This window comes from Elephantulus edwardii, unplaced genomic scaffold (assembly GCF_000299155.1).
Source record: "Elephantulus edwardii isolate Elephantulus edwardi_28Jun2011 unplaced genomic scaffold, EleEdw1.0 scaffold00470, whole genome shotgun sequence".
Classification (NCBI taxonomy): Eukaryota; Metazoa; Chordata; class Mammalia; order Macroscelidea; family Macroscelididae; genus Elephantulus; species Elephantulus edwardii.
In genome coordinates, this window is record NW_006400220.1 from 612,232 (window position 1) to 625,214 (window position 12,983).

Here is a 12,983-nt window from a genome sequence, read left to right on the forward strand (position 1 = left end):
AGGTTGGCACAGGATAGAGCAGGGTTTAGGGTTCTTTTATATAGGGTTGCTAGGAGTTGCAAGTGACTCAATGGCACATAACAACAGCAATCATCCTAGTCATTGTCCAGCTTTCTGATGCATAACAAGTAATTGCAAAGACTATGGCCTCGATCAGGCCTTAGTTTCCAGACTGACAATGTTGTTCTTCAGTATTCTAGAGAAGTCTCTAACAGCAGACTTGTCCAATGCAATTCATCTCTTAATTTCCTGGGTGCTGGTACCAAGAGTGTTGATTGTGGAGCCAAGCAAACTAAAGCTGTTAACAATCTCAGTCTCTTCACCATCCATCCTAATGCTACCAATTGGTCCAGTGGTGAGAATCTTTGTTTTCTGGATATTCAATCCATATTGAAGGTTGCAGTCTTTGACCTTCTGCAGCAAGCGCTTCAGGTCCTCCTCTGTTTCAGCAAGCAGGGTTGTGTCATCTATATAACACTGATTGTTGATCAATCTTCCTCTAATCCTGATGCCACATTTCTCCTCGTACAGCTCAGCGTCCCACATTATCTGTTCTGCATATACATTGAAAAGGTATGGAGTTAGGGCGACAGATCCCTGGCATACACCCTTCCCGATTTTGAACCAAGGAGTGTTTCCTTGCTCCGTTCTGATGACTGCCTCCTGGTCCAAGTATCGGTTTCGCATATGCACAATCAAGTGTTCTTAGATTCCCATTTTCAGAGTCAGCCACAGTTTGTTGTGATCCACAAAGTCAAAGTCAATGAAACACAGATAGACATTTCTTTGGTACTCCCTACCAGAGCCAAGATTCATCTAACATTAGCTAACCCTAGTATCATGGCCTCTTCTAAACCCAGCCTGCACTTCTGGCAGTTGTCTGTTGATGTGCTGTTCCAGTCGTTTATGAATAATTTTCAACAGAATCTTGCTTGCATGAGGTATTAGTGATATTGTTCGATAATTTTCTTTGGAATGGGAGCAAATATGGATCTCTTTCAGTCAGTTGGCCAGGTGGTTGTCCTTCAGATTTCTTGGCACAACTTGGTGAGTACATCCAGGGCAGTGTCTGTTTGTTGAAATATATCAACTGGTACGCCGCCAATTCCTAGGGTCTTGTTTTTTGCCAATTTTTGCAGAGCAGCTTGAACTTCTTTATCACCACAGGCCTTTGCTCATATGTTGTTTCATTAATTTCTTCTGTGTCCACCAATTCCTTTTGGTACAATGACTCTGTATATTCTTTCCATCTTCTTTTAACGCTTTCTGGATAATTTAGTATTCTGCCCAAAGCATCCTTAAGTATTGCAATTCAAGGCTTGAATTTGTTCTTCAGTTCCTTCAGCTTAAGAAAGGCAAAGCAAGTTCTGCCCTTTTGATTTTCTGACTCCAGCTCTTTGCACATTTCAATTTAATACTTTGTCTTCCTGCACTGCCCTTTGAAATCTTCTCTTCGGCTCCAATGAATACACATACAATTTACCAAAAATCTTGTTGCCTTGATGTATCATTTTAAGTAGTTTTAAATCCTTTACTGAACAAGTTAGGGGTAAAAAACTGTTTATGGAGAAACAAGGAGCTGCAGACAGCACAATGGAGATAGAAGTAAGAGGGAGAGTTGGAGACATGAAGATAGAGAAAACAGAAACTGAAGAGATAGATGGGGAGAGGAAGGCAGAGAGATCTGTAGGCACATAACAACAAAAAAAGAAACATAGGGAGCCATGGAGAGATGAAGAAAACTATTAATAAAAAGATGTAAAAGAATATGTATTGATCTTCTGCGGAATACCGTTTTTAATTCTTCAAGACTGCTCCTAGGTAGCCTTTATGCAGGAGTGATGCTAAGCCTTAGAAAAATTCTGTCAATGGTCACACTACCTGGCTTCAAACACATTGTCCTGTGATGAGTTCGATCCACAGCACATGATCTTTGGTTGTTTCTCCATAAAGGAAGGAGCTCTGGTGGCTTAGTGGTAAGAATCTGCACTGCAATACTGACAGCTTTTGGTTCAAATCCACCAGCTGCTCTTCGGGAGAAGGACAGGGCAATCTCCTCTCGTGAGATTATTGCCTCTGAAAACGCACTTGGTGGTCAGCTATGGGTCGGTTCCTACTCCATGGTACACAACAACAACAATCCAAGGACGGAGAAATTACAAATGGCTGTTATTCTGTCCTACTGAACCGTTATTTCCTGTCTGGGTGGTAGGACAGCAAGGTTTGTTGCCCTGGCAACTGACCTCCAATTGCCAGCAACTGCATTGCAGGCTCCAACACTTCACCTTGCCCCTTATGCATCTCCATGGAGACCAGTGGTATGAAGGGGCTGTCCCAGAACTGAGACTGCGACTACAGAGAATGGCGGGAGGGGAGGAGCAGAAAAGGCCGCTGTTTGTGAGCGCGCGCAGCCGCAGAGGACCGCAGCCTTAGTGGCAACCCGGGCACTGCGCATTTGTCTGCCAGTCCTCCCGTCCGGAGCCAGGCTCGCTGGAGCAGCATGACCAGTTCACCGCTGCTCTGCCAGCCACGGGCCGCGGGCCTAGGCCTCTTGGTGCTGCTGCTGTTGGGCTTATTTCGGCCGTCTCTCATGCTCGGTGCACGGCTCATAAAGGTGCGGCCCCAGCCTGGTGCGGGTGGGGGCAGGGAGGTGGATGTTACAAGTGAGCTAAGGTCAGTGCCACCTGCCGCACCCTCACTGGATGATCCAAATCCTTCCTGGGGCATGCAAAGGTGTGAAAAAGGTGTCAGTCCATGCCTAGGCGGTGCCGGCGCACCCTAGACCAGGCTCAGCAGTGGTTTTTTTAAATTATATAAACAGTTTATTTTGTTTTAAAAGGGATAATTTCTATTTTTTCTCTTTTTAAAAAGTTTTATTTTATACTGGTTTATTTACAAAGTTCGTAAAAGTTTCCCCTTTGCTTCATTAATCATAGTTTATTCTTTTTAACTATTTTTTATGCTCAAAGGTGGTGACTGGGACTCAAGCGGAGCAGGGCAGCGCCCTGCCCACTCCCTGCACTTAGGCTAGACTAAGCCTTGCTCTGCCTGTGGTGCCGGTGGCACTTGGACATGTTGATGGAGCCTCTTGGTCTGTGTTCCCATGATGGGGGTGACATGGATGTGGAGGTGCTGTGTCCTTGTGTGAGTCCTTTCATACCATTTTCATGCATCCCTATGATTGTGTGTCCAGGTGTATAATGTGTATGTAGCAGTAAAGATACTGCTCCTGTGTATGACTTTTTATGAGCCCAATTGTTTTCCCAGTGACACTGTGAATGCATTTGTGTGTGTGAGTGTGTGAGTTTATGTAGTAGCAGTGTGTACAGGCGTATTGGTAAATCAGTTCTATTTCGTTTTCTTTCGAGAGCGAGTATTTTGATTATTGTTGTTTGTAAGCAGTTTATTTTTATTCTGTTATACTGAGTGCCTGAGATTTTGTATGTATGTTCATGAGGCTGCTTCTCACTATTTCTTCATGGAGCTGTCCTTGTAAGGAGAGGAACCATGCTGTCTCTCTGCTGCATTGTTTTTAAGATAGAGCATGACCTTGCATCTGGATGGCTAGGCCTTTACAACTACTTAAGCACTCATGAGCGTGTGTAGTTCTTTGTGTGTGAATGTATGTGAATGTTGGATTGCATGGGAGATCGTTCAGAGTCTGCCAGTCCATATGCCAGATTGAGACAGTGGTTGCTGGTGAGATCCCTGGAGTCTAATGCTAAATAAGGACTCCTGAATCACTATTCTCTTTTGACTCTTCAGGACTAGCTGAGTCAATGATGTGTATGCAAATTATAAGGAATAATGATAAAATAATACCCTTCATGTACCCACCAGCCAGCTAAGAAGCAGAGCATGACAAATACTTATAAGCTTCACCATGTGCCCTCCCCCCTCCAATCATCATCCTGTATTTTCTACTCATTGGCCTTTTTGTTTGTTGTTTAGCACATATATATGCATCTCTTGCTTTTGAACACTGTAGAAATGAATTCATGCTAGAGAATGAGCTCCTGGGTCATTGTCGTTTGGATGGTCTCAGAGAATTGGTAGTGGAATTCTGCAATTCATCTCTCTCTTACTTTTTTGTGTTTTGTTTTGTTTTATTTATGTTGTGAGATTCATCAATATTGACGTATGTGGCTGCAACTCTTTGCTTTAATTTTATTGTATGCATATACTATAAAGTATATATACATTCTCCTGTCAATAAACATTTGGATTATTTCTAGACAATGTCTCCCCCCACTTAATTTTATGCTATTATGAACAATGGTGCTATAATATTTAATGAATTTATGTCCAACTGTATATGCTCAAAAGTCACTCTGAGGTACAATATTCTAGGAGTGGGGGTCATATGATATTTGTATCATTTTTGTTGTTGTTAGGTGCCATTCAGTTCACTACAACTCATAGCAACTCTATGAACAACAGATCTAAACCTTGCCCTATCCTGCACCATCCTCAGGATCTCTGCCATGTTCGAGCTCATTGTTGCAGTCACTGTGTCATTACTTTGCCATATTGCTTCTCATAGTTCTTTTATAAATTTAATTCCCAACAGTAATGATTCCTTTTTCCACATCAACAGGTGACATTATCAGATTTTTCTTGTTTTGCCAACTTTTAGATGTATTATGCAGAGTATCAGAATTATAAGAATATAATTATATTCATATAATATATATCTGCGTTATGCAGACGAGACAGCCCTGCTTGCTGAAACTGAGGAGGACCTGAAATGCTTGACTGCAGCCTTCAATATGGATTGAAGCTCAATATCAAGAAGACAAAGATTCTCACCACTGGACCAATTGGCAGCATCAGGATGGATGGTGAAGAGATTGAGAATGTTAACAACTTTAGTCTGCTTGGCTCCATGGTCAACACTCTTGGCACCTGTAGCCAGGAAATAAAAAAACGTATTGCGATGGGAAAGTCTGCTGTTAGGGACCTCTCTAGGGTACTGAAGAGCAATGGTGTCACTCTGGAGACTAAGGTGCGTCTGATACAGGCTATGGTCTTTGCAATCACTTGTTATGCATCAGAGAGTTGGACAATGACTAAGGAGGATAGAAGGAGAATTGATGCCTTTGAGTTGTGGTGCTGGAGAAGAGTATTGACTGTACCATGAACTGCCAAGAAAACAAACAGATTCATCCTGGAGAGGGTTAAACCAGTCTGGTCCTTGGAGGCAAGGATTCTGAGGCTTCGTCTGACATACTTTGGACTTGTTGTAAAGAAGGAGAGGTCCTTGGAGAGGGCCATCATGCTTGGGAGGGTGGAGGGACGGCACAAAAGGGGAAGACCCTCTATGAAGTGGATTGATTCAGTGACTGGGGTAATCGGGTTAGGTGTGTCAGAGGCAGTGAGATTGGCACAGGATAGAACAGGGTTTAGGGCTGTTGTGCATAGGGTCGCTATGAGTCGCAAGCGACTCAACGGCACGTAACAACAACATCTAATGTATTAGAAAATATTCTATATCATGTATATTATTTATTCATATAATAGAATAATATATTTAATATATCTATTATACATTATTTATATAATATATGTGTTATATGAATTTATGTCAGTCTGAAGACTAGGGTATGCCTGATCCAGGTCTTAGTCTTTGCAATTACTTGCTATGCATCAGAAATCTGGACAATGACTAGGAATGATAGAAGAATTGATGCCGTTGAGCTGTGGTGCTGGAGAAGAGTATTGAATATACCATGGATTGCTAGGAGAACAAACAGCTTCACCCTTGAGAGGGTGATACCAGGATGCTCCTTGGAGGCAAGGATTCTGAAGCTTCATCTGACATACTTTGGACATGTTGCAAGAAGGCAGGGCCAGTCCTTGGAGAGGGACATCATGCTTGGGAGGGTGGAGGGACAGCGCAAGAGAGGAAGATCCTCAATGAGATGGATTGGTTCAGTGACTTGTGTAATAGGGATAAGTTTATTTTAAACAATGAGATTATTGTTTTTATGTGCATTGAGTCGCCTGTGACTCATAGCGATCATACAACAGCCCTATCACCTGCTCTATCCTGTGCCAATCTTACTGTCTCCAAAACACCCACCTCCATTACCCCAGTCACTAAACCTTACTGGCTTTATGGATGTAATTAGTACTGATAAGGCCTGAGAGAATTTCCATTTGATCTATGACACAAAAGGCTGATTTGCTGTTCATTACATTACACCTGAGGAGGCAAAGAGCAAGTAGTACAAAGTAATAAAGATCTTTGTGGGCACCAAAGGAATCCCTCATCCCATGATACTCGAACTATCCACTACCCTGATCCTCTCATCGAAGTGAATTAACACCATTCAGATTGATTTGGAGACTGGAAACATTACTGATTTCATCAAGTTTGGCACTGGAATCCTGTATATGATAAATAGAGGTGCTAACCTTGGGAGAAATGGTGTGAACATTAACAGAGACATGTTGGCTCTTTTGATGTGGTTCTTGTGAAAGATGCCAATGGCGCCGACTTTGCCACTTGGCTTTCTAAGAATTTTTATTATTGGCAAAGGCAGCAAACCATGGATTTCTCTTCCCTAAGGATAAAGGTATCTGCTTCACCATTGCTGAAGAGAGAGACAGGAGAGCTGCAGTGAATGAAATGAACTCTAGGTTATCTGAATGCAGAGGGTTTTACATAATTAAAGATAATATGGCATTTTAAAAAGTAGATATTTTCTGGTGCCTTTGAAAATGTATTTTAAAATTATAGGTCCAGTATTTTTTTATGAAGGTATTTTATTTTAGTAAACAAAGTACTGTAGTTGTACCAGATTTTATACAAGCATACAAAAATTCACATAATTTTAAGTTAAAGCTAAAGGCTACTAGTTTATCTTCTGACACATCATTCAATAATCAAATTTTCTTTCTTCTCAGAGTTTAACAACATAGACAATTAAATGGCACATTCTTTAGTTTCCCTTTTAGTTCTCTTTCTTCTCTGATTGTTTCTTCTTTTCAACCTCCAGTCTTTGTATTTTTTTTGCTTCCAATCTCCCCCTTTGGTACAATTTGACTCCAGCAAATGCCAGGCAGAGGATTAATTGTTTTGCTTCAAGTTCATGCTGCAGCTGTTGTGCATCCCTCTTGAACAGTGAAGATCACTCACACAGGTGCATCAGCAGGGAGGAGGCTGGGAGGTCCGGCTTTGCTGTTAGTTCACGGTGACCTAATCTCCGGCACTGGGATAGCACAAAACTGTCACTTCCACAGTCTTCGCTGGAAAACTACACTTCACAGATCCAGTTGTTTCTTTTTTAAATTTTTTTTAGGATTTCTCTCTCTCTCTCTCTCTCTCTCTCTCTCTCTGTGTGTGTGTGTGTGTGTTTAATTTTACTGGGAAAAATATGTTGGGGATACAAGGAGGTGAGGGTTGGGAGCAGAAGGGTGAGGACGGACAGGGAAGAAAATTGCAGGGATGCAGTTGTATAGCTGCACAGTTTGGTTGGTGGGGGAAGCAGGTGAAGGAAATGAAAAGGATCCAGTGGGGACCAGATGATACAGGGCAATGGTAAGCATAGTCCAATGGTGATTAAACAAACTGTCTTTTTCACTTGTGGGTTTCTCATTTAGGAATTGGGCACAGACTCTCTGACTTCTTCATGCTGAACAGGGGCATTGATGTGAAGGGGGAAAGGGAGCACACTTTATCACCTTACTGGTGGTCTTGGGTTAAAGCTGCTTGCCTTCTTGTCCTGTTAGAAGATATTTTCCTGACATTTACTCCCCTCTGGACTGCAGAATGTTTTCCCAGGTGGGTCCAGTGGGGATGGCTGACTGATCCCTGATCCCTGAGGCTCCATCCTCCTTTGCTTCCTTAGCTGGCAGTTGTATTTTCTTTTTGTCTCTGGAACTGGGTTCAGGGTCAGGTCTGTAGTAAAACTCAGTGTTAAGGTTACCTATAGAAAAGGGAGCAAACCTAGAGAGAACAAACTTGTGAGTTACAAATAGAAGGGTTTGAGGGTGTTACTTACAGGTGTACTGGGGGAGAGGGTGGAGGAAAGTAGCCTAGATAAAATTCTCTGTATACCCTAGGCAGTTTTTTTCTACCCAGGGGTCAGATGGCACAACCTGAGGGCCGAGGAGCTCACCCCGAGGGCTGAAGATGACTTGCCCTGAGCTGAGGGCCGAAGACAGCTCGCCCCAAGCTGAGGGCTGAAGACGGCTTGCCCTGAGCCAAGATCTAGTATTTTTAAGCCCTTATCAGGATAAGTATAAGAGGGATCAAGAGGAGGATCAGGGGGAGTTTATTTGTTTTCAGAAATGTAGGGGGTTTATTTTCAAATTACCAGAAATGAAAGCTACATACATTCTTTCAAGTCGTCTAGTGTGAATTTGGGCTTGCTGTGTGTGTTTTTTGTGTTACTGTTGTCACTAGATGTATAAAAGTCTGGCTCTTGGTAGTTGCTGGTGTTCAGCAACTATCACTACAGGTAATTGGAATCTCTGGTGATCTCAAGAAGTCTGAAGTAGTCCTGGGAGTCACTAGGACATCACTGGAAGATCTAGGTCTGCTGGTGTCTGAAGTTCTTTAGGGTATTTGTTATGGTTTCTAGTGGAAAATCACTAAGAAGTCACTCACTGGGGATGTTTAAGGGATTTAGGATGGAGACAGTCTTGAGGTTCTACAGAAATACTTGGAGTTTCTTGAGGCCTTGTTTGCTATGAGTCAGAATCTACTAGATGGAAGTGAGTTTGTTTTTATGTTGGAGGGACTCTGCAAGCCCCTTAATGTTGCTAGAGAAGTTTCTGGGAAACTTGGGGAATGAACAAAAGTATGACTGATGGTCCCCAAGGCACCTAGGGCAAATCACTTAGTATGTAGAAATATTAGGTACTCTTCAATGTTTCTGAAAATATTGGAAGGTCTCTTGTAACCTTATCTCTGGTGATCATAATGACTTGTGCTGCTAATCTAAAGGCCTGGCATCTCCAGAAATTCAAATACACCATCGACTCTGTGGGAGGAAGATGGGCAGTCCCCTTCCATTGGTCTTTACAGCCTTAGAAACTCGATAGAGGGTCACTATGAATTGAAACTGACAAGAAGGCAATGGGTTTCTGAAGTGGTCTTGTGGAATGAGAGGGAGCTCTGGTGGCTTAGTGGTAAGCAATTGTGCTGCCAACCCAAAGGCATGCCGTTCAAATCCACTAGCTGCTTCGGGAAGAAAGATGGGCAGTCTTTTCCCCTGTAGTTAACTGCCTCTAAATACCAACTGAAGGGTCAGCTGAGTCACTTCTGACTGGACGGTACACAACAACAGTAGTTAGACATACAGTTTGAATTTGCTCCACAGCAGAAAGATGGGCAGTCTTCTCCTGTGAGATGTACTGCTTCTGAATATCCACAAGAGGGTCAATTATGAGTCAGTTTCAAGTGGACAGCAATGAATGAATGAATGAATAGAGGTGGCTACATATATAACTGGGGTTGCACGGTGTCCATAGTGACACTGGCATATTTGAGGACCATGGACATGATTGAAGTTCCTTAGCTGAATGGACACTGACATTCATCTGCTCCCCCTCTCCAATCTCGTGTTCCTGCAGGAGCCCCGACGCTTGGGTGCACCCTCACCACCCCTGGCTGAGGTTAGCGCCTCACGTGGATTCAGGCAGGCAGAGACCAGAGGAGAGGCAGCAGGGGCAATGCAAGAACTGGCACGCGCTCTGGCACACGTGCTGGAGGCTGAAAGGCAGGAGCGGGCACGAGCTGAGGCGCAAGAGGTGGAGGATCAACAAACGCGTGTCCTGGCGCAGTTGCTGCACCTCTGGGATGCACCTCACACATCAGACTTGGGTCTAGGTCAGGATGATGACCCCAGTACGTCCACAGCACAACTCACACGTGCCCTGCTTCATGCCCGCTTAGACCCTACAGCACTAGCTGTTCAGCTTGTCCCTGTGCTCCGAACCCGGCCCCGAGCCTATTATGACAGCACTGTGGGCCCTGATGCCAAAGACGCTGGTGAGGAGGCTCCTGATGTGGACGCCGAGCTGCTGAGGTACCTTAGCAAAAGGGGGAAGGGCATCATTGACTCCACAGAATGAGGTGGTGGACCACTCTGGTCCTGAAAAGGATAGAGCCTTGTGATCTTAGGAGATAGTGGGGTCCCAGATCTAGGGAATAAGAACAAAGATATTTGGGTGGGTGGGTAGGAGAAGAAAGCAAGATTGGCCATGGACTCCAGGTGCCAGAGAAGGGGGCTCTGATACCTGGTTTCTACAGGTAGGTTGAGAAGGCAGGGCAGATAACTTCTAAGATGGAAAGAGGACTGAGTGGTCTGTCTCCCAGAAACAGTAAACAAGAAACACCTAAGTGAGGCGGCAGGATCAACAGACAGTAAGAGGTTATGGACTGTGACTGGGTAGGGACTCATATCCTGGGCAGACATATCCTCAGCAGCATTCCATTTCTCACTCAACTGCAGGTACTTGCTGGGGCAGCTCCTCACGGGAAGCCCAGACCTCAAGACGATGGCCACCCCACGCCGCCTCCGCCGGGCTGCTGACCGGATTGCTGACCAGGATCTGGGCCCTGAGCTGCTACCTGAAGGTGTGCTGGGGGCACTGCTTCGAGTAAAACGCCTGGATCCCCCTGCACGCCAGGTGCCAATGCATCGCTTCTTGCCTCCCTAAGTACCTGCACACTCCAGGACCCAGGATCTCCCATACCTCTGACCCCCAGACTACCCAATTGAGAACGACTTACCCTGGCTAACCACGTAACTGCTCTTCAACCCCAAGATACCCACCTCCTGGCCCCACAATAAATATATAAAGCAGCTATGTCCTTTTTTTTGTATTAATGGCAGTGTTATAGGAGTTGGTGGGTAGTGGTGCTCACCTTTCAGATATGGGCAGAAAGGTCTTTGCCATGGGTTCTGCACTTTAGAGACATGCTTACACTACATCACATACCCCAATATTAATCTGAGCATGGACAGTGGCAGTACCCACTTTTGGGATGTCACCCAGGTACCATGGTGCCTAAAAAGTTTTGATCCATTATCCCTAGGGACAAGGAGGGTCAAGGGATGGCTGATTATGAGGCATGTGAGCAGAAAGTGTGACCTCTACTGGTCAGGCTATTCAATGTAGACTTAAAAGTTCTCAACATGCAGGTAGGGCTTTAAAGTATAAAAAGAAGGAATAGGAAAAAGGTCTGAGAAATTAGAACCCAGGTGTCCAGGCCATTTATAAAATGTATCCTCAAGGTAGGAGTGGGGAGCTCTGATGGCCAAGTGAGTAAAGAGTTGATCTGCCAACTCAAAAGCATGTGGTTGGAATCCACTCACTGTTCCTTGGGATAAAGATGGGTACTCTCTTGTGTGATTTACTTCTGAAATTCAAACCCAACAGCACATAGCAAGACAAGAGGAGAGGACAGATTTTGTTGGCTTTGTAATTTTTAAGTATATTGTTACATACTTTAGAGGCCCTGAAGATAATGGGAGTTGATATGGTGGGTTTTGGGCAAGCCTTTTGCACTGGCTACTCCCTCTGCCGCCAGATAGCTGTACATTTATCTAAATGTCATCTGCTCAGTAACTTTCCTTGACCTTATCTAAGGATCATTCCTGTCATTTGCCTTTAACACCCCCCCTTCAACAATAAGAATGTTGTGTCTATATGAATTATTTTTTTGCTCTGGATATTGCATCTGCAGTTGCTTTCATCAGCTCCTTTGGCCACATGGGCCAGCAGAGTCCTGCAGCCCGGAACCTAATCCATTGATTTGGGGCTTGTTAACCTCCACAACTATGTGACTCATTTTCCTGACAGTTTGTGAGTTTCTGTGAGACATTACAGAAAGTTACAGGTTGCCAAGACACAGATGGCAGTAAAAGAGCTGAGAGGATGAGAAAGAGTTGATGTTGATGATGAAGTGGTACAACAATTTGGAAAACTTGGAAATTTTTAACTTCTACCTTTTGGGAACCTGCTTTGTACTAATTCTTATAAAGAAATTATTCATGCAAACATTTTACCCAGTTTCATTTCCATCCAGATAAGCTGCATGGAAACAACTTGGAAATATAGGAATATGTTTTCTTTAATTTTGCTCAAAATCTCTCAACACAACACTAAGCGAAAACCAACCCAAGAGAAACATCTATTCTCAGTAACCAATGATTTCCCAGATAGATTCTCTGGGAGTCTCAAATAAAATGAATTCATGCCCTGGCCAGAGAGGAGGCCTCAAGTCATTTATGTTATGGAGCAGCCACAATGCCACATGGCCTTCTCGTACCTGGCCTTATACCCAGTGGCTCCTTCCATGGCCTCTTAGACCCTCTAGATCTCATGGACAAGCAGAGAAAAGGCCTTCTCCACACTTCGACAGTGTTCAAATCCGGACATTGTTCAGGTTGGTTGTTCATAGGGCAGCTATGAGTTATACTCAATGGCACCTAGCAACAACAACTACACCTTGGGGGATGGTGGCTGCGGTCTCCTCAAAGGGGTACCCTTTGCTCTGAGAGAGAGCTACAGTAACAAGATGAGCATCTCCAGCAGCAGTCATAAAGTAACACTTGTTGCCCACCAGGATGAAGGCCTGGGTGTGGTTAAGGTCCCAAATTGGCCTGCATTTGCTCTAGCTGGGCTAGGGATGTGGGGTCATCAAGGGCAAAGATATCCAACACACCATAACTGACAGCTGCTCTCTGGTCATGAAGGACCCTATGAGTTGCCTGCCCTGTTTTTCCTAGTTTAGTTAGGATGCAGCTCCAACGCCCAGAGGCAGGTCTTTCTAGTAGGGATCCTGGGTCATAGGATCGTGGATTTTCAGCTAGATAGACGGTACACTCTTCTCCATGCCACTTGCAACCACGACCATTGCCTTGTACTCAGGCAGCTTCTGGTCAATTTGCAGTGTGCTGGAACCTTGTAGGTCTCCTGAGAGTTAAGGCCTCATGTGACCAGGCCTAGGTTGAAGATACTAGGCC

The 12,983-nt window shown here is 44.2% G+C and overlaps 1 protein-coding gene and 1 pseudogene across 1 annotated transcript; both read left to right on the forward strand.

Annotated features, from left to right (window-relative positions):
- The first annotated feature begins 2,500 nt into the window (after window positions 1–2,500).
- Window positions 2,501–10,671, forward strand: PCSK1N (proprotein convertase subtilisin/kexin type 1 inhibitor). Its single transcript, XM_006902908.1, has 3 exons — window positions 2,501–2,614; window positions 9,583–10,037; window positions 10,464–10,671. The coding sequence occupies exons 1-3, from the start codon at window positions 2,501–2,503 to the stop codon at window positions 10,669–10,671; spliced, it is 777 nt and encodes a 258-aa protein (XP_006902970.1).
- LOC102859976 lies at window positions 3,118–6,694 on the forward strand (annotated as a pseudogene).
- Window positions 10,672–12,983: the final 2,312 nt, after the last annotated feature.